At 40.6% G+C, this 24,615-nt stretch overlaps 1 protein-coding gene across 3 annotated transcripts in view; it reads right to left on the minus strand.

The window, feature by feature from the left end:
• Positions 1 to 738: 738 nt before the first annotated feature.
• Positions 739 to 24,615, minus strand: part of CHST9 (carbohydrate sulfotransferase 9) — an 87,558-nt gene continuing 63,681 nt past the window's right edge. For 2 of the 3 annotated variants that reach the window (XM_059859711.1, XM_059859703.1), the window contains 2 exons: positions 19,564 to 19,601; positions 739 to 4,258 (listed from right to left, as the gene is read on the minus strand). In XM_059859711.1, coding sequence (XP_059715694.1) covers positions 3,161 to 4,258; positions 19,564 to 19,601 — 1,136 coding nt within the window. In that variant the 3' untranslated portion in view covers positions 739 to 3,160. Of the gene's footprint in view, positions 4,259 to 17,389; positions 17,533 to 19,563; positions 19,602 to 24,615 lie in introns of those variants that run through there. The other variant, XM_059859721.1, reaches the window with a different exon arrangement.

The raw sequence follows: 24,615 nt of genomic DNA on the forward strand, positions 1-24,615 counted from the left end.
ACAAAAGTCTCGGTTAGATTTTCAAAAAATGAATTTTTAAATGCAGTTAGGGGCTATGAAATTTGAAGTTGAGCGTACAAAGAAGTTAAATTACTTTCACTAGAGCCATAGAACAACAGTGCAGCTGAAACAATTACACTTCTGCTCACATACATGCTTTAAAGGCCTTAACTAGTGTCCTCCCCTGTTAAATCACAAATGCAAATCATACCAGATTTTCGAGATGATAGTCTGGGGACCTGATGTCCATGTCCATGGATGTATGCAAATCAATGTCATTTTCCGTATCATTTGCAGAAACCAAATATTTGCTGATAATTTCTTTCAACCCCCTCCTTGACTCAAACAATACCTTTATCTAAGACCCACCAGTAGATGAAATCTTATGAGAATGTGCAGCTTTTTCAATGCAATTTAAGCTGCTCCCCCAAATCTCTGTCATTCTCTGATCAGATAGGCAGAAAGTTTGCCACTAAAATGAACTCAGTGTGAAGCTCAAGTTCTTCAGAGACTTTTTCATTTACTAATATTAATTTATTTCTCTGAATTAAAGTATTCATACCAAACTCATCTATAAATTAGCCTCCATTCTTTATTAGCATGTTGCACTTTTTTCCTCATGTGTTTTTTTGAAAATACTAGTACCACTAGTGTGCCATTTTTTTGTCTGTAAATAATCACTTGATTAACACACATCCACAACAGACAAGACAAAGCAATTATATGTACACCCAAAGGTTGGTGGACATTTATTTTTTATTTAAATTTATTATATTCATTGGTCTTCCTGTAAGGCAAGAGAGATTCACTCAGGATTTGAGGTTGAATCCAATACTTACAAAGCAGAGAATCAAGAGGTCAAACCAAGGTCAAATCCAAGGCAGTTTTCACATGACTTAGAAGGTTGCACGGTACAAAATCAAAACTTTCAGGAGGTCTTCTTTAATTGTCTTGGGTTGCAAGATGTGGGGTGGAGCCCACAGGAGAACCAGGAGGGATTTCTGACAGGGAAGGTGGGAGTTGAACACCATCCTGTGTTAAAAGGGGGAGATTTTTGTTCACCTGAGGAGAAGCATGCGTGGGGGAGGTTCAATTGCCAGGTGTCCCCTCCCAAACACATCTGGGTGTTAACACCTGTGGGTCCACCCATGCACAGCAACAGCTCACACAAGCTACAATGTGTGTGTTTACCTGTCCAAGGCATCCTTGCAACTTCTCACTGGTGCTCAGCAAATGCATCTCCCCACAGCTCATGCTGATAGATAGCTTTTTGCTTCTCCTCTTTGCTTCATGTTCTGTCCTTGGAACAGGATGGTTTAAGCTATGGGTGTTGCTAGCCACAGAACAACCCCTGGCTTGGGCTGCCTAGTGTGCTTTTACCTTTTCTCCTTGGAGTGGCTTGTCCTGCCACAAGAAGAGACGTGCAGAGCCTGTTTGATCATATTCTGGCACCATGGAGACTGGAGGTGGCTTTTTTTCCTCTTCTGAGGAGAAAACTGAGAGAGAATCAAGCAGTGAGGGTACCTAGGAAATGGTCTGGCCTTTCGGTTGGAAAGGACTGAATCCGTACATCACGCTTTCTCTGAGATGAAGGAAAAGAAAACAATAATAGCAGTAGTTGTGACCAATGCTTGGGAACAGAGGAAAAGAACATTTTATTTGCATCACTTTCCTGTCAGGCTGTTTCCTCACCCTACAACTTGCTATATCAAAGCACTGGAGCAAGATGCACCAAACCATTTCAGAAAGAAAGGCATGGGAGACATCTTTATTGTGGGAGGGCATAGAGATTTTTCTCTATCCATTTAGAGATTTGATCTACTGATGGACTTGGTACTGTTAGGTTAACTGTTGGACTCAATGATCTTAGAGGTCTTTTTAATGGTTCTATGATCCTATGATTTTCCAGAGATTTCTCCTCCTCCTGGAACACCCTGGCCACTGGGCAAGACAGGTTGCAGGAACAACTGCATGTTTTGGTCAGGCAGCACTTGTGGGAGGACAGGGAAGAGAAGGGTAGAAGGTATCTTTTCAAACCAGGACTGTGGGATTCTGGACACATCTTCCCCTAGGACAAATTACCAATACCCATTACAGCACGTAAAACTGTACCACACACCCCATTCCTTGGGCTTGGTGACCACTGGCAAGGCAGGCAGGACAGCAAAACACAGGTGACTTCAGGGAGCTTTGAGGGCAGAGCCAGTTTGTAGGTTTGGGAGGCAATGGGCACACACACCTTCTCTGTAACAGCTGGGTTGGTAACCAGACCCCAGCAGACTGAGAATGGTCACAGCAGTTGCATTGAAGTTGCTTCTCAGTACAGACCTTAGAATATCCCAGAGCTGCCAGGCTGAAACTTAGTCCATCTCGCCACAAATGAAGACTACCATGAATATTGGGACCACAGTATGCAGGTATCATGTGTAATGATGCATCCACTGTGCATTAAAATCTTAATTTCGTTGAATGCAGCAGCAGAAAGGAGGGTCAAACTTGTCAACTCCAGTGCATCAATCAAAATGAGGCAGTGGACGGGTCCTTCACAGGCTTACCCAAATCTACTCTGCTCATCAACTGAGCTGCTCTGTTATTTTTAGTTTGATGCATTTGTATTCAAGAGCGTCCTTCAATAAAAAAGTCAGGTCTAAAATTGGCTACAGTCTAATAGTAATCAAAAAAACAAGCCTTGCAACTGAGAACACTGTAAACATTTTAGAAAATTAGCCAATGATTCTTTATTAATAAGTGACAGAAAGTAAAAATACAATCAAAAGTTTTTTCAAAACCCATTTCTAAGGCAAACAAACCAAAAAAAGATTCATTCCACTCTGAATTTTTTTCCTCAAACCATTAAAAGAACATTAGGTAAGCTAATGCAACAGCTGTCTGAGCTACTGCTTCCATAGAATAATCCATAATGGTAAAAACAGCTTTTTCAGGCATTTTAGTGCAATTTATGCTGTTTACAGGTCTTTTTTTTCTTTGCATTCTCCGTAATTTAGTATCAATTGATATCACTCTAGCTTATAAAATCCCCACTAATTCAAGACAACTCTACTTAGCAGTAACTTCGTTTCCTTTCAGGGCTGATATCAAAGTAGTTGTTTTGAATCCCAACATGATAAGTATCTAGTAGAAGCCTGAAGCTATTCTAGTGCTATACAAGTGGTGATGTATAATTGAACATTAGGTAATCCAAGTAATAGAAGTCATAGGTCAGCTGTCTCTCCTCCTTAGACAATTCCTTTAAATATTGCCTCACTACTTCTGTACTTGTTCTCTCATCAGAGGAATGTCTGTCTTTGAATTTAGGGAACTTCAGATTGGCTGGAGCACCTACCAGCTGCAGAAAGTAATTGGCATCTTCTTCCAGGGTTTCAAACTTTCCTATAAAATCATAGTTGATGAGGCAGGGATAGCAGAGCTTACTGACTTGCTCCCAGTGAATGTCCATTCCTACTGGTCGGTGGGAATCCAACAAATATTGGATAAACTCTTTGAACTTAACTCCCGATCCTGTTTTCAGTGCTTCTTCATCTGCATTATGTCTATACTTTTTAATTATTGCCTTCCCAAACACCGGATGGTAATAGCTGTTTGGGTGTTCAAACTTATCCCTGAAGGCAGATACCAGTCTTTCCATAGGATCACGTACAAATATAAACTTGGTGTACATGTTCAAGCGTGCGTAGATCCCTTTTAGGTCATAACTGTCCAGTTTCCTCAGGTGCTTTCCATAGTGCACATCATCATGGGAGATGTTGTTTGCTGAAGCAGCGAGTCCGCTGAGCACCATGAGGACCCTTTTCCAGTTGGAGCAGCCTGCTTTTGGCACTTCACAGTACAGAACCTTGTGCCTGTCCTCTACGTAAATTCTTGACACTAGGTGCACCAGGTGGGTTTGCAGCTTCTTTCTGCTGTTGTATTTCCTACAGAAGTCCTGCAGAAAGGCCCTGCGCTTTTCCTGGGCGCTGTCTATGTCCTGCCACTCACCACCCTTGACAAACGTCTTGTTTAATGGGTGCAGAGCAGGAGGTAAATACAGCCCTCTGAACCAGCTGAGAGGGGACTCACTCGTCTTCTGCTGCTCAGGGAGCCGGCTCCCCGTGGAGGCAGCCACCACACCGAAAGGGTCAGCCCTGCCCCGCCAGTGCCTGCTGCTTGAGACAGCCATCTCCTGGTTACTGAGGCCCACAGGAGCACTTCTCCTCCACGCTGCTTTCCTTGGCATCCCCAGAGGCTGGAGCGTGAAATCCTGCAAACGTGGAAAGGATCAGAGCTTAGAGCACAGTGACAGTCTAGCCCAGCCCACTCATGTTGCAGCAGCAGCAAGGATGGTGGGGTGTGCTCATAACCAAGCCACATCTGGTACTAAAAAGTCCCCTTTGCAATTGCTTGATCAATACACCTAATTTAGGAACAAGCTGGGCTAATTACTGAGATACATGCTTCTGAGGATTACCTGGTAGCACACAGTAGGTTTTCCTACAAAAATAAATAGCTCAAGTCACACCTCTTAAGAAATCAAAAATGGTTCACACAGGGGGGCTGATAGTCCTGGTAAGGGTGGCCTGGCACTTTTCTCTACCGAATACATTATCCCCTGTGCCAGCAATGGCACTGGTGGAGTTGCACAGTCATTTTCTGGAGTGCCCTGGCACAATCACAGTAACAGTTGTTGGATCTACTCCCACCACTGAGAACTGGAGCAGCTCTTGTCCCCCAGTGGTAGTAGGGGACAAAACCAGGGCCCCTAACCAGTTGACATCAGTTGGTTTGAGCAGGATGTAGTGACAGACCAAACCATCCCTCCAAAATGGCCCTACTCCTACCTGCACACAGAGAGATGATGGAAGTGCATGCACTGGACTGAGTGCACAGACAGGTGTCTGTGACACAGGTGCCTGCACCTGAGCTGCTTTCACAGCTGAATAGGAAAAATAGATGCCTTTGGAGCCTATTCCATCTGATTTATTTAAACATCAACATTAATGACACCAACTAACTAAACATTAACTAGTGACCCTGCAAAGAATGTTAAAGATGAGACTTTCCTCCTAAACATCTCTCTGTATGTCCTCAGCCATTGTGCAATCCACAAAGCTTGCATCTGTGTTTTGACGTCAGATTCTTCAGAGTCTTGTATCATGCAAGTTGACTGAAGAATTTCTTGCAATATGGGTATTTCTGCTTGCTCATTCCTGAGTGGATTCTCATGTATCTGTTAAGCCTTGTAGACTTTTTTTCTCCTGCTAGTAGGCGAGCCTGCTGCATTGGGACACCTCTACATCTGCTTATTTTCATTACACATCTGGAGAAGGAGGCTGCTGGTCAACAGGTTTTTAAACATGTTGTTGCAAGTAACAGAAAAATGGTTAGATGGACAAACACAAGACTACCTGACTGCTTCCATGAGCCTAATTTTTTTTGAAAGATTAATAAAAAGGCTTTTCTGGCATAAACTGATTAAACATTTACTGGAAAGTTGTTTTCTGGACTGGCAGATCATACATGTGGATTTGGGGGAGGATAAAGTTCATAGGCCAATTCAGAGGAATAATGTAAGAAATGGTAATGAAAAGAACACAATTTGAATTCCAGTTTGAAAAAAGCCTATGAAAAAACAAGCAGTTCCAAGAAAAGTTAGCATATGTTGCAGTGTAATAATTTCCTATAACAAAAACAAACCCAGGGGATCAGGCTTTTCTCTACTGCTGCAAGCCACTGACAAGCAGGTCTTTACGACACTGAACTGATTTTTGTATTGGTGAAAACAAATAAAAGAAGAGAGTCGTTCAGGACTTGTATGTCTGTGAGAGAGAAGGCATGCTGGTGTTTTTAGAGATGCACAACGATACTTGAATTCATTGGATTTGATGTGGTCCACTTTTCTAATATATTTTTAAAAAACATATTCTGTCTAATATTTTATTCTTTAAAACAAATGAAACATATGTGTCTAGAGATTTATCCCTTCTGCCCTAGGATGGAAATAATTCAGGAGCTAAGTCAGTGTGTAACAACAGAAAGCAGTGCTAGTAGTAAATCAGGGTATGACTATGAGCCCAGTGGGAGTTTCAGCATCACAGGGAATGGCAAAGTGCCATTCTTGCAACTGCAGAACCACAGACTTACAAATAATTTAAATGGTTTTACCTTAAAAGAGAAACTTGGAACTTAAAAGGTGAGATGAAAAATACAGGATACTCAGAAACCAGCTACACAGTACAAGGCTCAACAGAAGTAGGAATAAAATCATGTCAGTGCTAAAGTAACTAAAAGTTGTAAGCTCATCAGTGCAACTCTGGTGATTTTGAAAATTTAGAAGACAGTCTCCAATGATACATGGCTGTACTGGTGTTCCCCAATGCAGAGAAAACTCAGAGAGGGCATGACATCATGACTTCCTATGGTATGTCTACTGAATTTAGAAGCTCATTTCTGTGCAAAGAAACTTAAACCATCTGAATTTCGAACTAAAGCCACTAAAATGAGCCCTATACTTCATAGGAAAGTTCAGCCTTCTCGAGCCATCCTGTCATCCTGAACTAGTGGAGGATGCCCCAGTTCCACTAGAACAGGAGGGAAAAGGACAGACTGTGTGTGTGGTCTTGATTTGGTTCCATTTCAAAGAATCTGCCTGGGATCCAAGACAAGCCTCGAGGGTAACCCAAGATGGTACCAGAAGAGGATTGTATTTTAGTTGCAGAAACTGTGAATGCAGCTGTAGGAATCCCTACTAAAACATTTTTGTGGGATTAAAAACTTCAGAGAAGGATGGACAGAGCTGTTCAGAGAAATCTCAGTACCAATGTAAAGGAACAACATATGCATAGTTGGAGGCAGTTGGAAGGGGCTCCTTCCTAGTGAGATGAGGCAAAAGGAAAAAGAATCACTTAGCAAAAAAGGTTCAAACAGAAAGCAAAATAAAAAATAATGCCCAAAAGAAAACCAAACCAAACCAAAATCCCCACAGGCCTACCCCTCCCTCCCTAAGCCAAATAAAAAAACCCAAACAAAACCCCAAAACTCTAGGGCCAAAGCAATGATACAGGAGGATCTGAGGACCAAGAAGTTATCTGAATCTGTAAAATGTTATTAGTTGCTTTCCTCTTCCCCTTCTCTCTGAGACTTTACTTATCCCACTTATGTTGGCTAATATATGTTTCTATGGTCTCCATGATGGATAGTGTCCTTGCAGCAAATGCTGGCTGTAACTTGCTCTAAGAATAGGGACAGATAGTGATAGTTTCCAAAGGCATAAATGGCTGGTACACTGCCATGTAAGTTTTCTAACTAAAAAAAAAAAAAAGAAAAAAAAAAGAAAGAAAAAGAAAGAAAGAGACCAAACCTTTCTATACACTTGCCTGAGTAACTAGATAAGTACCTAATAAAGGCAAGATGAATGAAAAGATGAATCAAGCTTTATTTTTTATGAGAAATATTTAACTAGACAGTTTTCTTGGGAAACTAAGAGAAATTGTTTAATAGATAGTGCCATGTTCCTTAAGCAAAGCTGCCTGACAGTCTGACACTTATCTGCATGAAAGAGCTGAAAGCCACACACTCTGAAAGGATTTAAATATTTTATGACACCAGTCTTACATAAAGAGAGCTGGCTTCTTTGGCTTGCTCTTGGTGTCAGTGATGTTTTGTTGTGCATTTTATGACACTTTAAAGATCTGAACATCTCTATGTTATATCTTTTTTTTTTCCCACAGCAATAACAGGTAAACAAAAACTTGCAAAACCAATAAACACTTTTAAAAAACATCCATGTCCATATATCTGCATTCCTAATAGTCCATCCTGCAAGCTGCGAGCATTGTTGTTCTGAAAACCAACAGGCAGCCTGCAGGCAGTGTCAGACACTGACTCTGGATCCGGATCTTCCCATGCCGACAGCCCTTACCAAACTCTTTGAGCCAAGTGTCCAAGGACAGGAACGTCCATTTATGGCTTTCCAAAGAGCTGCTAAGTTTGGGAACCAGCTGCCCAACATGGGAGATGAACTCTGTGGTTACCTTGGAACAATGCAAGGCTGTCCTTAAGACATGCTGACAACCTGTGCAGCAGGCTGCATACATTTAGTCTGAGAACTAAAACCCAGGGAATTATTGTACTTTTGCCAGTAATTGTGCAAACTACCCTCAGTTTGCATAAGCACATTTGAAAGAAAGTTAAGAAGTGGCCATGAGCCACTAGAAGTGGCCATTTAGAAGAGTAGAAGGCACTGTCTCACTTTAGCTAGGCTGGAAGTGAATGCAAATTTAAAAATGAGCTTAAATTCGAGGCAAAAATGGAATTTAATAGAGCATTTCTATGATGTGTGGGTACTGGCAGGCAACTCAGTGAAGCTGTTGAAACAAAAGGCATTTTAGAGTCATTAATGGGTTCACGGATTTTTTTTTTTTTAAATTTTTTTTTTTTTTACATTTTTACTGCTGTAGATTCCCTGCCCCTCCCCATTCAAAGAAGCATTTCTCCTCACTGTAAAAATAAGTAGCCAATGCCTTCTTTTATACACATTGAAGCTGTCTTTTCCTTTAATACCTTCACAAGCCACTGAGGTAGAAGAGATTGACTACAGCCAAGAATGGTTAAGACTCATCCAATTATGCTTTGTGGAGATTTTACAATGCACGGGTGGGATCTCATCTAGGCAGTTTGCAATTAGAGCAACTCACCATGCAAAAAGATAATGATGTATTGGAAAGGCTGATATTCCAGGGCTGATTTACAAAGATTTAATGGCCTGCAGTGCAAACAGTGCTATGTTTCCTAAATGCCTTAGTGCTGGATATTCAGTTTTACTAACAAGAATAATAAAATTAAATAAGCCCAACAGAAAACATAGCATGAAGAATAGCAAAGGAAATAAATATTCTGTTTTCTTGTGCTTTTCTCTGCTGCCAACTTACCTGTTTACCTAGGATCTTTCTACAGAAAATTGACAAAGAGTAATTTAAGACAAGGTTCACTTTCCAGTTCACACTCAGACTCTAAAATGATCAAGGAGCATATAGAGATGAGTCTCTCAATTCAGGTTTCTAGTGGAAGGCTGCTTGAATACTGGAGGACTATAAAACAAACATCCTCTTACTTGGATGGTAGGAGTCTGTGAGTCTTTGAAATCTTTGGAACCAGTAGTTTCAGCCTAAAACCTCAAGTTTTTCACATAATGGTTGGAGGGGGCTCTGAGCAAACTGCCTTAGTTCAAGATATCCCTGCTCATTGCAGGAGGATTGGACTAAGTGACCTTTGAAAGGTCTCTTCCAACTCAAACTGTTCTGTGATTCCATGATAATTGTTGGGCACACTTAGAAGAGTATCTTGATCAGAGGATAGCTCAGACTTGGTGTGCAGTTCAAATGTGAGGAAAAGTTTGCATGATTCCTATTTTCAGCAAGCCAGTGAAGCCTGTATCTCTTACTACCTCACTTCAGCTGTACAAACATGAAGAGCTGTACTTGTATGTGCAAGTTTTCTTAAGCCTGCCAAAAGGAGAGATTGTCCTAACCTCTTTTGTGCTAGAAGACTATTTGGAAAACGTAATTCAGAATGATCAGACTCCTCTACTACTACTATGCTATCTGAGCTAACATATAAATATCCTCAGAACTGTCTCATAACATAGCAGATGTTTGGTGTAATGTTGGTGAGCTAAACAAACTCCCACAGGATCTTCCAATAGAGAGACTATTCAGGCTGCCCACAAGTAACAGAAAATATTTGCTGATGAGGTGCTTCACCTTCTGTGCAGTGGAGATAAACCTCTTGATTCACCACTTGTGCTTGTATCAGCTACTCCAAAGATAATAGGCAGCACTAACCCCTCACCTCCCAGCAGAGCCATGAATTTTTGGCTTATCTAATTTATTCAGGGCATATCACTGATGCTACATTCCTCAAAAGCCAGAGGCAAGACCTTACTGACACAGACACCACATTTTCCTATGAGATATGTATCCCTTAAACACATGTACTTGTACCAAGCATCTCTAAGATTACTAAACAGGTTGAGGGGAAAAAAAATAAGAAAAAAGAGTATACAAGATACTCAGAACTTCCTTCAGAGACTAAGAGGCAAACCTCATAGTTTGTAGCTGAATTACAATTAGGTTCAAAGGAGATCCTTGTGAACTCTGAGCCAGACACAAAATAGAATAACTGATCATAGTAAGAAAAAATATACTGCAGGTAAATTTTAATTAACAAATACCAGTAATATTAAATACTGCTTTTTAAAACACAGCTTTGTAAATCAGTGACTATTGCCCCTAGATCTGTTAGCAGAAAGTCCAGCATCTCATTGCACGGTGACTTGGAGTTATGGCAAGGATACAGACCACGATAGTGAAGAAGGAAAGGGCAGAGGGAAAGAGAGTTTTTTTTCTTTTTATATGGTGTGGCCAAGTGTCAGTGATTGGTGTGGAAAAATTTGAAGGGAGAGCCCCAGCCCAGAGATGGTTTTGGAAGAGAACAACCCAGGCCCCATAGGCAGTGGGGAAAGTGGAGAGGCCCACTGGGGTAAGATAAACAGTAACATTATCACAAATATAGTAGTGTACTTAATAAGGAGACAGGAGAAATCCTTTTGTCTTTGGCTGAGACCTCATGGATACCCAACTCCTGGCTTTGCACCAGCCTCCCCTCCTCTCCCTGCCCTGTCTTGATCTACAGAAAGCACAAAGTCATGCTAATGAGGCAAGACAGTCTGCACGAGCCACTTCCACAAGCCGATTCACATGGTCAGCAACTTGGATGAAGGAAATTAGGCTCTAATTTACTTGCCAATTCTTGATCAAATCTAGAATTAACTCCCTCCTGTTTCCACCTTCACAGTCAAAGCATTTGGATTCTCCAAATCATGCTTTGAATGGGAGGAATAAGAAAGATCGAGGCATAAATAATAGAAAGAGTAGCAATAAAGATGCTATTATTATCAGAAACTTAGTTTTGGGTGACAGATTAAAGATTCACCAATACAACTGCAACCAAGTATAGCAAAGAAAAAAAGCACTCCACTCCCTTATAAATAAATAAGAGTGAAGGTCACTTGACAGCAATAATAAATTGGTTTCAGATAGTGCAATGCTGATGCTGCTTGTCTTGCCTCCTGATAACAGTTTTATGATGCTGGTTCTTTGCACTGTAACTTACAGACATGAAAATAAGCACACAGCCACTGCAGACCTGACAGCTAGAGATGGGGCAGAGTCTGCAGCCAATTTGCATGGAGTGCATGACAGCCTAGATGTGCAACTAAGATGCCCTTTTAATAAAAAGCAATTTTCTGGTCATGGATCTCTTAACACTTGGTCATATTTAGCCCAGCCTCCTTCCTACCTAGCAACACTTGTTTTGGGTACAGGTAAACTGGTGTGTTCAAATTGTTTAATTCTGAGCTCAGTTCTCCTCTGTATCAGTAAAACCTAAGTCAAACACTGTGGTCAGTGGCCAGAAATCTTCACCAACGCTCACTCACATTTCTATACAGAACAGCAAAGCACTTTAAACAACCCGAAATTTGAAATGGACTAAACTAAGCATGCAATATTCATTTTATGAAGCATAGTGCTTCGTAACAAGTAGGTTTACCTTATGTATAGAGGGAGCTTAAGTCTGAAGATGACACTTTCAGGCAATCCCTGTATATTACATATTGATCTCTTATTTTAACTCATTAAGTAATGCCAATGGGCCTACTTTTTCATAACTTTAAGCACAGAAGCAAGCCAAATCACCTAAACAGTTCCTACTGTTGACAAATGTAATTCCCAAAATTGCTATTTTCGAGTGTATTTGAACCATGTCTTTGAAAACAAATAGTGTCTCTTGCATGTTCACAACTCAAGCCAAGAAGGAATTTTGGAGTGCATTTCATTTTTCAGACAACATCTATTTTCTTCTCTTAAGAAAAGGGACACCAACATTTTTTATTCAAAGAGGGGCCATGTCTCAGCCCCTGCTGATCAGCACCCAGCCTGCACAGGAGAGACCCTGTACCCATTTCCTTGTCTGCACGAGTAGACATATTTTGCAGGAAGCTGACCAAACTGCTGGGTGTTAATCCTGGAGGTCAACCCTGCACACTTGGACTGAAACCCTGGCTCCCATTTCCCAGCAAGTGCTTTGAGAATAGAGGCCTGAAATCTAATGCTGTTCTTCTGCACACAAAGCAGAATTCCTCACATTAGTGGCTGTGGCAAAATTCACAGGGTTTTTTTGTTTCTGGTAAACAGAATCCATCTCTATCTTGTTTGCAGGTAAACACACTTATCTTCCAGCATAAACAAGACATCTTGCTGTTTTAGAAATAATAAGAAAAGTTTCAAATGAAACTAAGTTCAATGAAGAATATTAATGTATATTCAGGCATGAAGGATTCAATTTCTCCCAAATTGCTTTGGAAGACACAGTAAGATCTCTAGAGGTCTCAAAGCATTTTCCCTTCAATCAAAATTAGCATTTAATTCAAATTAGATGACTTTATTGGTAAATAAAAAAGAAATAGAAATGTAAATGCACTCTAGGTAGGCAAATATCTCAAATACGTGTTTGCCTGCATTTGTACACTTTTAAACAAATTCGTGTGTTAATTTCTAGACAGAAAAAATAGTACTTGAGTAATTACTGCATTCATAAATTACAGTGGGAAAAAACAGACTGTGCACTATTCAGCGGGAAAAAACAGACAAAGGGCATTATTCACTGTACACTCCATCCTCACACTGACTGACCCTGTTTCACTGAATGGGGCTGTCATGTCTATCCCAGGTAAAAGAAAATACACTAGCTTATTCTGTAGCAGATTTTTGTGTGGCTATCCACCCAATATGCATTCATAGGCAAGCAGTGCCACAGCTGATCAAACACTAACAAGTTCAAGCACCATCCCTCCCAAACCCTAACTAGTTCAAGCACCATCCCTCCCAGAAGCATAGGAATTATAAGAGCAGCACTTAAAGGTGTTTAAGGGTAGCTGTGCCCACCAGAGCCACAGTGTCTGGTTTTATGCAAGTCCCTTGACCTTCACACTTTGTTTTTCCATGTCTGTAAACCACAGAAAGATAATAATTGCCTAGCCCATGTGAATATTGTGATTCCTACTTTCTGATTAACACTGGTAGAAAAACCTTGCCATTTTACAGAGCAAGAAGAGACAGAAATCTGATAACTGGGATTGCCACACAACTTCCCAGTCCATGCTGCCCTTCATTGCTCAAACCTCTCACCATGTCTTTTAATACTTCTGTTGAGCGTTCAATCTGTTGCATATTGTTATGTTTGTTTGGTTGGCTTTTTCCCAAAAAGAATAATTCTACATAAAATTTAATATATTTTGATCTTCAGACACTGCACTTATGTTCCTATCTATACAGCCTGAGAAACAGTTTCCTCCACAAGGAACGGAGAAGGTTGTCACCTAAAAGTGTCTGCTGTACTTATTTAAATAATAGTTCCTCCTGAATTTTTTTCTGAGAGTTACCATCATGGTACTATGTATTATGAACTAATCAGTGAAGGACATTTACATAATCTGAACTCAAAGGGGGCAGAGAATCTTATCAGAAGCAACCTTTATCAGCTTGGAAGAAAGAAAATGTTATGTGTAGGGAAAAACTGAACCTTTTTTCCCAACTGATTTTATCTGATAATATATCAGATAAAAAGTAAAAATCAATTTTAAAAAATGCAGCTTCTGCTTACTGATACAAAATGTGCAGGGGAGCAGGAAGGATCTCATATTCAACCAGACAGGCCTTGGTGCTGTCTACCTCAAACAAGTGAGCAAATGAGAACCTATAGAAGATTACCAGGGGACCCACCTAGTGGATCAGGGAAAAGAGGAGTGGCTGGAAAGTTGTCTAGTGGAAAAGGACCTGGGGTGCTGGTTAATAGCAGCTGGATCTGAGCCACTGTGTGTGCCCAGATGGCCAAGGGCTTGGTTTGTATCAAAATCATTTGTATTTTTGATACAAATCAAAGAATCTTGGTTTGAGTCAAAAATATGGCCAAACAGGACTAGGAAAGGGTTTGTCTCTCTGTACTCAGCACTGGTGAAGCCCCACTTCAAGCCTGGAGCAAGAAAGATTTCCTTTGGTGGAGAAGGATCAACTTAGGGAATATTTAAACAAACTAGACAGAAACAAGTCCTTATGGAACAGAAGCAAGGAGCTTATGGAATGTACTCATGAGTGTTGAAGGAGCTGGAGGATGTCACTGTGAACCTATTCTTTATTATCTTTGGAAGATCATGGAGACTGGGGAAGGTTTCCTGAGGACTGGAAGAAAGCAAACACCATTCCTATCTTTAAGGTTGGATAGCAAGGAAATGACAGGCTGATCAGCTTCGCCTCATTACCCAGGAGCATGACAGAGCAAGGGGCATTTCACCTTGATGAACTTCACGAAGTTACTGTTGGTCCATTTCTCCACCCTGTTGAAGCCCCTCTGAATGGCAGCACAACCCTCTGTTGTATCAGCAATTCCTCAGCCCAGTTTTACATCCTGTGACAACTTCCTGAGGGTACACTCCAACCCATCATCCTCGTACATAATGAAGAAGTTAAGTGGTATTTATTCAGCTGTGACCTCTGGGGTACTCCACTGGTGACTGTCCTCCAGCTAAATCTCATGTTGCATGGATTTATGAAGGGGAAATTGAGTCTGACCAGTCTAATAGTCCTGTACAAGGAGATGACTGAATCAGTGGCAAGGGGAGAGTGCTGGATCTTGTTCATCTCAAATTTACTAAGGCTTTTGGCACTCCCATAATACCTTCATGAAGTACAGGTTAGGTAAGTGCTCAATGAGTTGGACTGAAAACTCAAGCTCAAACAGTTGTGCACAAAATGCAGCTGGAGGCCGTTCACTACTGCCCCAAGGTCGATGGTGGGTCCAAAATTGTCCCCCATCTTTATTACTGACCTGGATGATGAGACAGAACATACCCTCACCAAGTCTGCAGGCAATATAAAATTGGGAGGAGTGGCTGATACACCAGAGGGCTGTGCTGCCAATCACAAGGACCTCAACAGACTTGAGAAATGGCTAAACAGGAATTTCATGAGATTTGACAAAATGTAATGCGAAGTCCTGCAGCTGGGGAAGAACAACCCCAGGAATCAGTACAGGCTGGGGGCTGCAGAGTGGGAAAGCAGCTTTGCAGGAATGGACCTGAGGCTACTGGAGAGCGAGCTGCCTGCGAGCCAGCAATGTGCTCTCAGAGCAAAAGAGGCCATCAGCCTCCTGGGCTGCATTAGGCAGAGCAATTCCAGCAGATCAGGAGAGGTGATCCTTCACATTTGCTCAGTCTTGGTGAGACACAGACACACTGGGAGTGCTGGGTGCACTTCTGGACTTCCCAGTGCAGGAGACGTGGGCATACTGGAATATATACAGTGTATAAATGGACATGGAGGTAGACATGCTGGAGTGAGTTCAGTGAAGGGGCAACAAGGTATTTAAAGGTTAGGAGCATGTGACATACAAGCAGTGGCCAAGAGAGCTGGTGCTGTTTAGCTTGGAGAAGAGGAGTATTGGAGACATCTTATCAACGTATATAACCCGGGAGGGAAGAAGTAGGAGGAGTAAAAATGATGGTGCCAGACTCCTCTCAGAGATGTCCAGTGACAGGACAGGAGGAAGTGGGCACTGAGATCCAAGGAGTTCTATATAAATACAACAAAATACATTTCTACTGTGTGAATATCAAGCACAGGCATCCAGGAATATCCAGGAGCAGAGGAACCACTATTCTTGAAGGTACTCAAAGTCCAGCCAGATGTGATCCTGGGCAACCTGCTCTATGAGTAGGGGGTTAGGCAAGATGATCTCCAGAGATGCCTTCCAACCTCAACCTTTAAGTGATTCTATAAAGCACATGAGAGTGAAACAATAGTTCAGTTTGTTTAGTGGGCTAAATGCATTAGCTCTCTCATAGATTTTCAAACTCTTAATTTTGGGGGAATAAAGTATGTAACACTGAGGAATGTGATCCCAAACTGAGAAAACAGAAGGAAGGACCATACCTATCAGATTACCTCAAAGTGGCAGGACTTGGAAGCTGGCGTAAATGGACTGAAGTTTTTTTTAGCTAGGTCATCTGAGACGATGAAGGGGATAGAGGAGAAAACTGGAGTAAACTACAGCAGTGCACAAGGGCAACCAAGGAGTTTGGTCTGAACTGTGAAGTTTTCAATCATGTTAATATAGATTTATTACACCATGTGCCCGAAGCAACCTTCAGGTCATATTCATATTCCTCATCATGGTCTGTGCAACAAACTTACACTGTCATTTAACAGAGGTTTGAGTTATCTTTGACTTCTTTTCTTTGGCACAAGGTGTGCCCATACTGACAGTATGTCAGAGCTGCAGTAATCCATGGTCCAACGCCAGCTCTAGCAAGTACATTGCCTCATCACTATTCTTTCTGTGTTCCTGCTTCACAGGAACAGAAAGGGGAATACTCCCTGACGGAGCACTGACTGAGGGGTGGATGTGCCACTTCAAGAGAGTCTGCCTTGACAAAAAACTCCTCAGTGACACAACAGGGGGACAGATATTGTGGAGTCTCCCAACTTGAGCTGCAGCTTCGCAGAAGGGACAGGCTCAAGTCTGAGCTCAAACACAATTGGGATTTTATACCAAAAGTCTGACTCTGCAAGCAACTTCAACTTCCAAATGCAATTACACATATTCTTGTCAGTCCTTCAGAGATTCAGAGGCACTGGACACAACTGTATGTAGGAGTGTATATTAAGACCACAACACAAGCAAATATGGGCATTAAGGATGAAACATAAAGGATTTCCCCAGACACATTTCGATTGGTGGTCTGCAATGTGCTGTTCTGCCAATACTGTTACATAGAAACACAAGATTTTTTTCTTGTTTCCTTCCATGTTCCTCAGCAGTCATTAACATGCTATACATTGGTGCCAGGACTCACCCTTGAAGTTGCAAAGGCAGTTAAAAACAGGTATTGAAAAGCAGAGTGTGTGCTACATCTGGTTGACTGCTGGTGGTAGATGACCACTGCTGTTAAATGAATATACATATTTATATACATAAATGACAAAAATGGTGTTTGAGGAAAACCAGCAGATGACTTATGATTAAAGGGAACAAAAGCTAGTGAAGATGACAACTGTAGTGAAAGGTTTCTGGAAGCAGATACTCCCTTAGTGTTTTTTCTATGTCATGTTTCACTAAACTTGGCTTAGGCTTTAGAAGAGCTAAGAACCACACAGAAACCACAGTGGTCTTCAAGATTAGAGAGGACCCAGATGCACACAGACAGTCAGGGGTTTACCCAGCAGGAGATCCCTGGGACAGCACCTTTATCATTTCTCCATCCCCTCTCTGTTTCACTCACCTCTCAACAAGATATTTCCTGCTATTTGCCCCTTTGCACTCCCGCTCCTGTCAAGTCGTAACATCATCCATCTTCTGCAGAGAGCTTCTCCCTCACTTAAATTACTGGCAGCCAGTTTAACTCACTGTTGCTGAACTGAACTTAAGGGGGACTAAAGGATCTTACCCTGCATATAAAATTTCAATTTCAGTATTGAAAATAAAAAAAATCCTTCCATTACAGATATTCCATCATGAGAAACACCCATTTAAATATTTCTGTTGAACCGATACAAGTACAAATCAAATATGAAGTGCTTATGTAATTGTGCTCTAAATGAAAAACTTGAAAATTAAATTGATTTCTGTTCTGAAATACTCTTCCAGTTCTTGGAAATCCAAAGGATATCCAGCTGGAGTGGGACATCACCAGCTGAAGTAGTACCCATTTAAATGGAATGTACACAAATCAACTTTTTACAGCTTTATTTAGATACATTCAGCATATCAAGACAACATAATATTCTTCCAAAATTAGATACTCTTAGGTTAACTGCAGAGAGACAGAGCAGGTGAACCATTCAATGAAGGCAAGACAGTGGCATGCAGGAAAAGACCAAGACTGGTCACACAAAGTACAGCACATTATCCACCCTTTGAAAACGTGGCAAGTTTTTTTTTTTTTTTTTTTAAATCACAATACATTCTTCCTCAGAAAAGGGCAATGTCATGCACCGAGCAGATTTTGTAACACAGAAAATGTGCAGAATTAGGTCTCCAGTCAACCATTCTCACACTGCCAATGTTGCCTCAAGTTGTGGTTTAAAAATACAAGTGCCCCCCCTTCTGGCCAACAGGGACTCCCAAAAGTGGCTTTGCAAGAGATTTCAGGCTAATTTTAAAATGCAGTTTCAGTTATAAAAGTTAATTAGATTTGTTCTAGGATATAAACTCTCAGTTAAAGCACATAACTCCCATTAAATTCCAAAATATTTCTACAGTTATTTTAAAAAGTGAAAGTTTTCCTTTGTTATGCAATGCCACATTCTAGACCAGATATCTATCCATCAGTTTCTCAATAATGAGAATGCTGTAAAAACTCTGCATATTGCATTGTGCCACAGGACCAGGCTTCCCATAAGTGCCCAGACATGCAAGGGTTTACTTGGTGAAGAATGGTGCTAGCTCAGGCCACTGAAAGTGACACACTGACATCTGTGCCATGCTCAGCCATGGCAGAAGACTTGCTGTTAGACCCAAACCAGGCTGCTTTAGGTGGTCATTCCCCTGTCAGGTTAGTCCTTCATCTTGGTGATCAGTTCACAGATAACTGTGATGTAATTACTCCAATGCCTCGATATATAGCTTAGAAGGAAGGTGGCTTAAGGGAGGGTAATTGCTGGGCTGCAAATATTTTAATGACTGCTTTTCAAGTGGCATTTCAAAATAAATCTCACAAACAATCCAGATGCCCATTTATATGCCATCTGGACACAGCACTCATCAAGAGGACAAGAAGCCAAAGAATGACGAGCAACACACTGCTCCTGTGGAGTTGGGTCCTTTCAATCCACAAGGGCACGTCACTGGGGAAAGCAAACTCTGGGTTTCCTCCTCTCTTTCTGGTTAGAAATTTTTTTCAGTTTAGTTCCTATATGCTTTTCCTGATGTTGCAATGACAAATTATAATATATAAAGGTTTTTTCATATGTAATTACTCTTGATACAGCAATAAAGACAGGACGGAAAACGCCTCTGCAAGCACTGTCACAGTTTAGTGCAGCCTCAATGAAAATTCATGGCAGAAATAACCTAAGAAAACCTGAAATACATGGCTTTATATCAATTACTTTCTGCCTTTTAAAAGGAATACTAGCAAACAGAAGGGAAAAAAGGCATAATGTTGTGCCACAAAATTTGATACCAATGAACAAATTACCTCTGGGCTTTGTCCTCAGCACCAACACGGGAAGTAGATGAACTGAATTGCTTACATGGCAAATCTTAGATCAAAATGATGGCCACTCTTGTGAATTCAACACATCTGCAGAGCCAGCAAGTTGTCTGACACGTGCTGCTTAGCACACCTGTATTGCTAATATTAGAGTATCTTGTGAAGTTCTCCTTTCTACTTGCCACCACTCTACTGTCTGAAAAATTAAGTTAACAAAAAAAAGTATGAAAGTTTGCAAATACCTGATTAATTGTCTCTCGTTGCAGTTTTTTTCCAGACTCTGAAAGGGAAAGAAAAAAAATACTTTGCATATATTCTAATCAATATGATAGAGGACATGTAGAGCAACAAACAGTAAATTAATAAAAAAATAATCAAAACCTATAATTAAGAAACAGAATTTAACATGCAGAAGTTACTTGACAGTTTGAAATGGAAATACACCTAAAATTAAAGAAACACAAGCCTCTCTTATAAAAGAAGATTGAGATAGGCAGCCAATCTTGCTAACCTGGAACCCACAAAATATTTAAACATTCAAAGGGGAGGAAAAAATTCTAATATGTAGTATGAAGCCTCTTCATGTTGCAAGACATACTACGTGACCAAGAGACTGGCAGCATCCAACTCACGATTTGACCACTGGAGGAGAAAAGCAACTTCTGCCATTACCTTAAAATAAAATTAAATGCCTGTGTCAAGACTGAGGCTCAGTACCAGCTGGCCCAGGGAGAAATTCTATCCTAATATTATCCACAAAGTGGCAAGTTGAATTATGGTCTTGTTTCCTTATTCTTCTGCAGCGCCCTTCAGTGTGATCCTGGAGATAAAATCAAAACCTAGACAGAACACTGCTTTTCTACACTGTCTGGGACTCTAGGAGCAAGGACACCTCAAACCTGTTCTTTGCTTTTTGACCAAAAGGGGCAGTAATTTCCTTCATTTACTGCTCCCATGTACTAGATGTCAAAAGGGCAGCTGGTATCAGTTTGCTACTGGAGACTGTCCACACATATTGGGGAAAGTCAGGAATTTCACGCTTGCCTATCCAGCTAGGCTACGTGCACCCTGAGGGTTTTTAAAAATAATAATGATAGGACAGGACTTACAACCTGTCAGTATCACTATTAACTGTCAGGGCAGCCTGCCTGGCTCGGGTGGCTGCCACCTCCCACCCTGGAAAGGATATCCATTTCAACAAAACTTTTCCATATTGATAAGTGTGGCACAAACAGAATTTTTAAAATGAGGTGAAAATATTTAAAGTGTTAAAATACAGTATAAAGACTCTGCTTAAAGGAAAATGATCCTCCCTTCCCATCCCTGAGACTACTCCTGTTTTCAATGGAAGCATTATAGATTATTCAGAGGAAGATGATTACTTTAGGCTATATTATAAGATTGTCTCTTATGATAATTACTTCCTGCATGCTTGTGTTGTGTTTTTATTTGCTAAATATAAAAACTATGCTTTTAAAAAACTCCACAGAACTGTCGTTTAGGGGAGACTTCTTAAAATGTATTCCCTTGCTCACTGAGTTCATCTTTAGGAGAAATAAGATTTATTCTTGTAACAAATATTTTAGCCAAATAGATTGTTGGTAATAGAAGATTAAAGGGGTGTGTGTTTTTAGCATTCTCTAATGATATACAAGTTGCTAGGAAAGCAGAGGGTTTGAAATCTCTGGTTAGATCAACACTATTTTGCTCAAAGGTTTGTGGACTTTGAATACTGATGCTTTCCTGTTTCCCAGTACATTTGTTTTTAGGCTATTTTGATTCACTTTAAAGGAATTTTAATAACTTTCTGTTGACAGCATGGACAGCTGGTCTTGAGAATTAGTGAAAATTCACTTGCTGACTGAGGAAGGAAGTGACATCAATGAGTTTCTAAAGTCAGCCCTGAGGGAAAAGTGTGCTCTGCCAGAGTAGCCTTTCATGCCATTGTATTTCCAGTGATGCCTCAAGATGCAAATTGCATTATCAATCAAACTTGTGGTTTCTACCTCAGACAAATATAGAAAAAAGAACAGAAAGACTGGGAAAGACCTGTGCAGCCATTCCTGACACTACTAAGAAAAAGGTGAAGAAGAATTTATGGTAATTCTTTCCTTGTTCTCTCTTTTTTCTTTTTGTGATTTAAATGCACAGTATCAAGGGAAAGGCAGTTGCAGAAGTGGCTGTATGATACGGCAGCAATGATGACATGGGTTAAACAGGGCAGAGATTGACTGTTGGGCTGTTAAGGATAGAAGAGAGATCAAATTCAAGGTCACCACTAAATTGAATACTGAGTTCTCCATTTATTCGCTAGATGATCCTTGTCCTCATCACAGAACAACTATGTGCATTTGGCAGAGTCAGCACTTGTGCTCAGAAGGGACCAAGGTCTGTAATAACAGACAGACTACAAATCAGGGTGGAAATGTATTGACACCATTACATGGGGAAACCTGCAAAGTCCTGGTGTGTATTGTACAATTGTTTTAGAAGAAACATCACAAAAAGCAGTGAAAAAACATGATGCCTCCAGTGTTGAAAGGGGGTTCAGTTTCCAGCTGCCAGAAGATAATTGTAGGGCAGGACAAGGCCATTGAAAGAGGGCATTGTTTGTCCTGCTTTGGGGTTTTTTTTTGGTTGTTTTTTTTTTCTCCCCCTAAATTCCCAGAATTATCTTATAATGACTACTTGCGAATCTGTGTTTTACTTTTGGAACTCTCAGTTTTGAGGAGGATCATTTGTGGCAACCATCAACCCATCAACATTCACCAGCAGGATTCAAAAAACACCTCTGGAGAGAGTGCTCCTAACTCAAGGACATGAAGCAATGGGACACTGACAAAACCAGAACTGTCAGAACACGTCAGCCAGTCCTACAGGCAATACCTGCATCAGTCTCATGAAATGCAGGTAATACTTGACACTTACAAGAAGTTTCATTTCTGGTAGACATATACATGCTAAACTTAAAGTTTTTGACAGGTTTTCCCAAGCCACTGCAATGAGGCAGCAGCTTATGCAACAACATCAAACTAACTGGGAAATTTTCTGCCGTCTGAAAACTCTCATGGGAGCTGCCCAGTAGGTAGCCAGTGCAGTCCCAGAGCCTGCAACCTTCTGCAACTCAGGCTGCTTGCAAGCAGCTTGCTCTTCTCCTATATTTCTTCTGAAACTTCAATTTTCTACCTGTCATCTTGCAAATTGTTCCTAAAAGGGCTCAACAGTGCCACCCAAGAAAAAAGTCACAAGCAAACCCAAAGGCCTTAATCATAGGCAAATAACTGATACTTTGTGATTCAAAAGTTGTATTTACCAGTATGAACCATGATTCTTGTTTGCTGACACTGTGATTTCCTAGCATGCTAACTGAGGCCAAAATGCTGCAACTGGACCCCAGCGATGATTTTGCATCAGGACTGGAGAAACATACCTCTTCCAATTAACTTTTAGTGATTTTCTTTTGTCTCTCTAGTTGCAAAAAGTGTAATGGCTGGTGACTGGTTGAGATAAATGGCCTTCTTGGGTTGACCTCAAGCTATATCACTTTAGAAAAAAAAATTACAACAACATTGTTTAAAAGAATTCTCTGTATGTTTATACACTAATTAGTATACTAATTCCTGTTTCCAGGGCAAGTTGGTTTTTTAAATTTTTTTGTTTTGGTTTGGTTGATTGTCCATGATTAAAAGATTACCTTTCTGAGAGGAATAATGTATGTTTTCTAATGTAACTGACAGCTGCAAGACATGAGAGCGAGCCATAGCTGCTGCTGTCACAAGGAATGGCAACACCAACTCCTCAGCCTTATTCACACAGCCTACAGAGAGAACAACACGTAATTATGCACTCCATGCCCTGCTTACCTCCATCCAAAGGAATGGCATATTTGTGCAGGTTTGCAGATTAATCTGCTGTAATTCCCTTTAATGTTAAACTACTTCCAGCTCAAATATAATTAAGATCACCAGGTACAAAAGATTCAGATTGGAAATATGAGTACAATCCAACAGAACAAATAACAGCTTGATGCTGTTCTTTATGTTCAAATAGTTGGATACATTAAGGATTTTGACAGCATGTTTGTTCTGTAAGTATGTAGATGAAAAAACAAAAGTTTCATTTCAAAAGGCAAGACATTACTACTGCATTTAATTAGAGAGAAAAATCCCTTAAGTATAGAGATCTGCCAGTTTATGTGATGTGACTGCTATAAGACCTAGCAACAGCGGATTTTTTTTCCCTTCCAAACACCAAATCCAAATTTATATATACTTCAAGCAACCCTCATAAATGTCAAAATAAAAGCTTTGGAATAAAAAGTTTGCTTCCTTAAGTCTCCAGATAATTCTACAAATATTTGTGGCATGGCAGAAAGGAAGGGGATGAACAGAAAGGCTAAGTCTGTTTCTCTGTTCCCAGGTATCTGAGGCTTTTCAGAAAGAATAGTGTGGCGATCTTAGGGGGCAAAGGGGACCCTCAGCCTTGCTCTGAAACTGCCATGTGCATAATCTGGAACAGCCATATTCACTTAACTTCAACTGGGAATGGTACTTCTAAAAAATCATTAGTGAAGAGGGAATTTGATGCTCTAATACCAATTTAGTTTTGCTTTTCCAGTTTGTGGAATAAACCCTACCAACTTAATCTTTTTACTTTATTTTTCTAGATTTAAACACATATGCAACCTATTAAATTGTTACCCACCCCACTTTGATTACTGCAGTCCTGATCTACCAGCACAGATTCTGAGAAGTGTAAATAAATCAAAGCACTCATTTTTGATCAACTTCTGCAGCAAATTCCCATGGCACCAGGGCCTGGGGAAGAAACACTCAGATTTGTTTTTCAGGCTTATAACAGACAAGGTGTGGCACTAACAGATTATCTTCTGTGAAAGCCTGTAACTAGGCACACAAAGATTAAAATATTTAGGGCAGAACCATACATTTCCGACGTTTTATCAGCAGAATCTCTGGAGTCTGCAAGCAACACAGCTCTTGCAGACCTGCACATCTTTTCCTCCTCCTTCTAACAAGGAATTAAATAAACTGAAAATGCTCATTTATACCATTGCCTTCAAAACCTAGTTTAGCTTACTGTTGCACCTCTATGATAATTATGCAACTGAATATGATTACAGTAGCCTAAAATATATTAATCACATCTTCATGGTATTGCATAATCCTTCTCAGTTGTCACAATGCCAACTCATAAGTTGCCCTGGCAGAAGGAAACATAAAAAGAAACCCAAGTTGATACTGATTGAAGCAAATGAAGGAAAGTTGGCCATCTCA

This window comes from Haemorhous mexicanus, chromosome 1, assembly GCF_027477595.1.
Source record: "Haemorhous mexicanus isolate bHaeMex1 chromosome 1, bHaeMex1.pri, whole genome shotgun sequence".
In the NCBI taxonomy this organism is placed as follows: Eukaryota; Metazoa; Chordata; class Aves; order Passeriformes; family Fringillidae; genus Haemorhous; species Haemorhous mexicanus.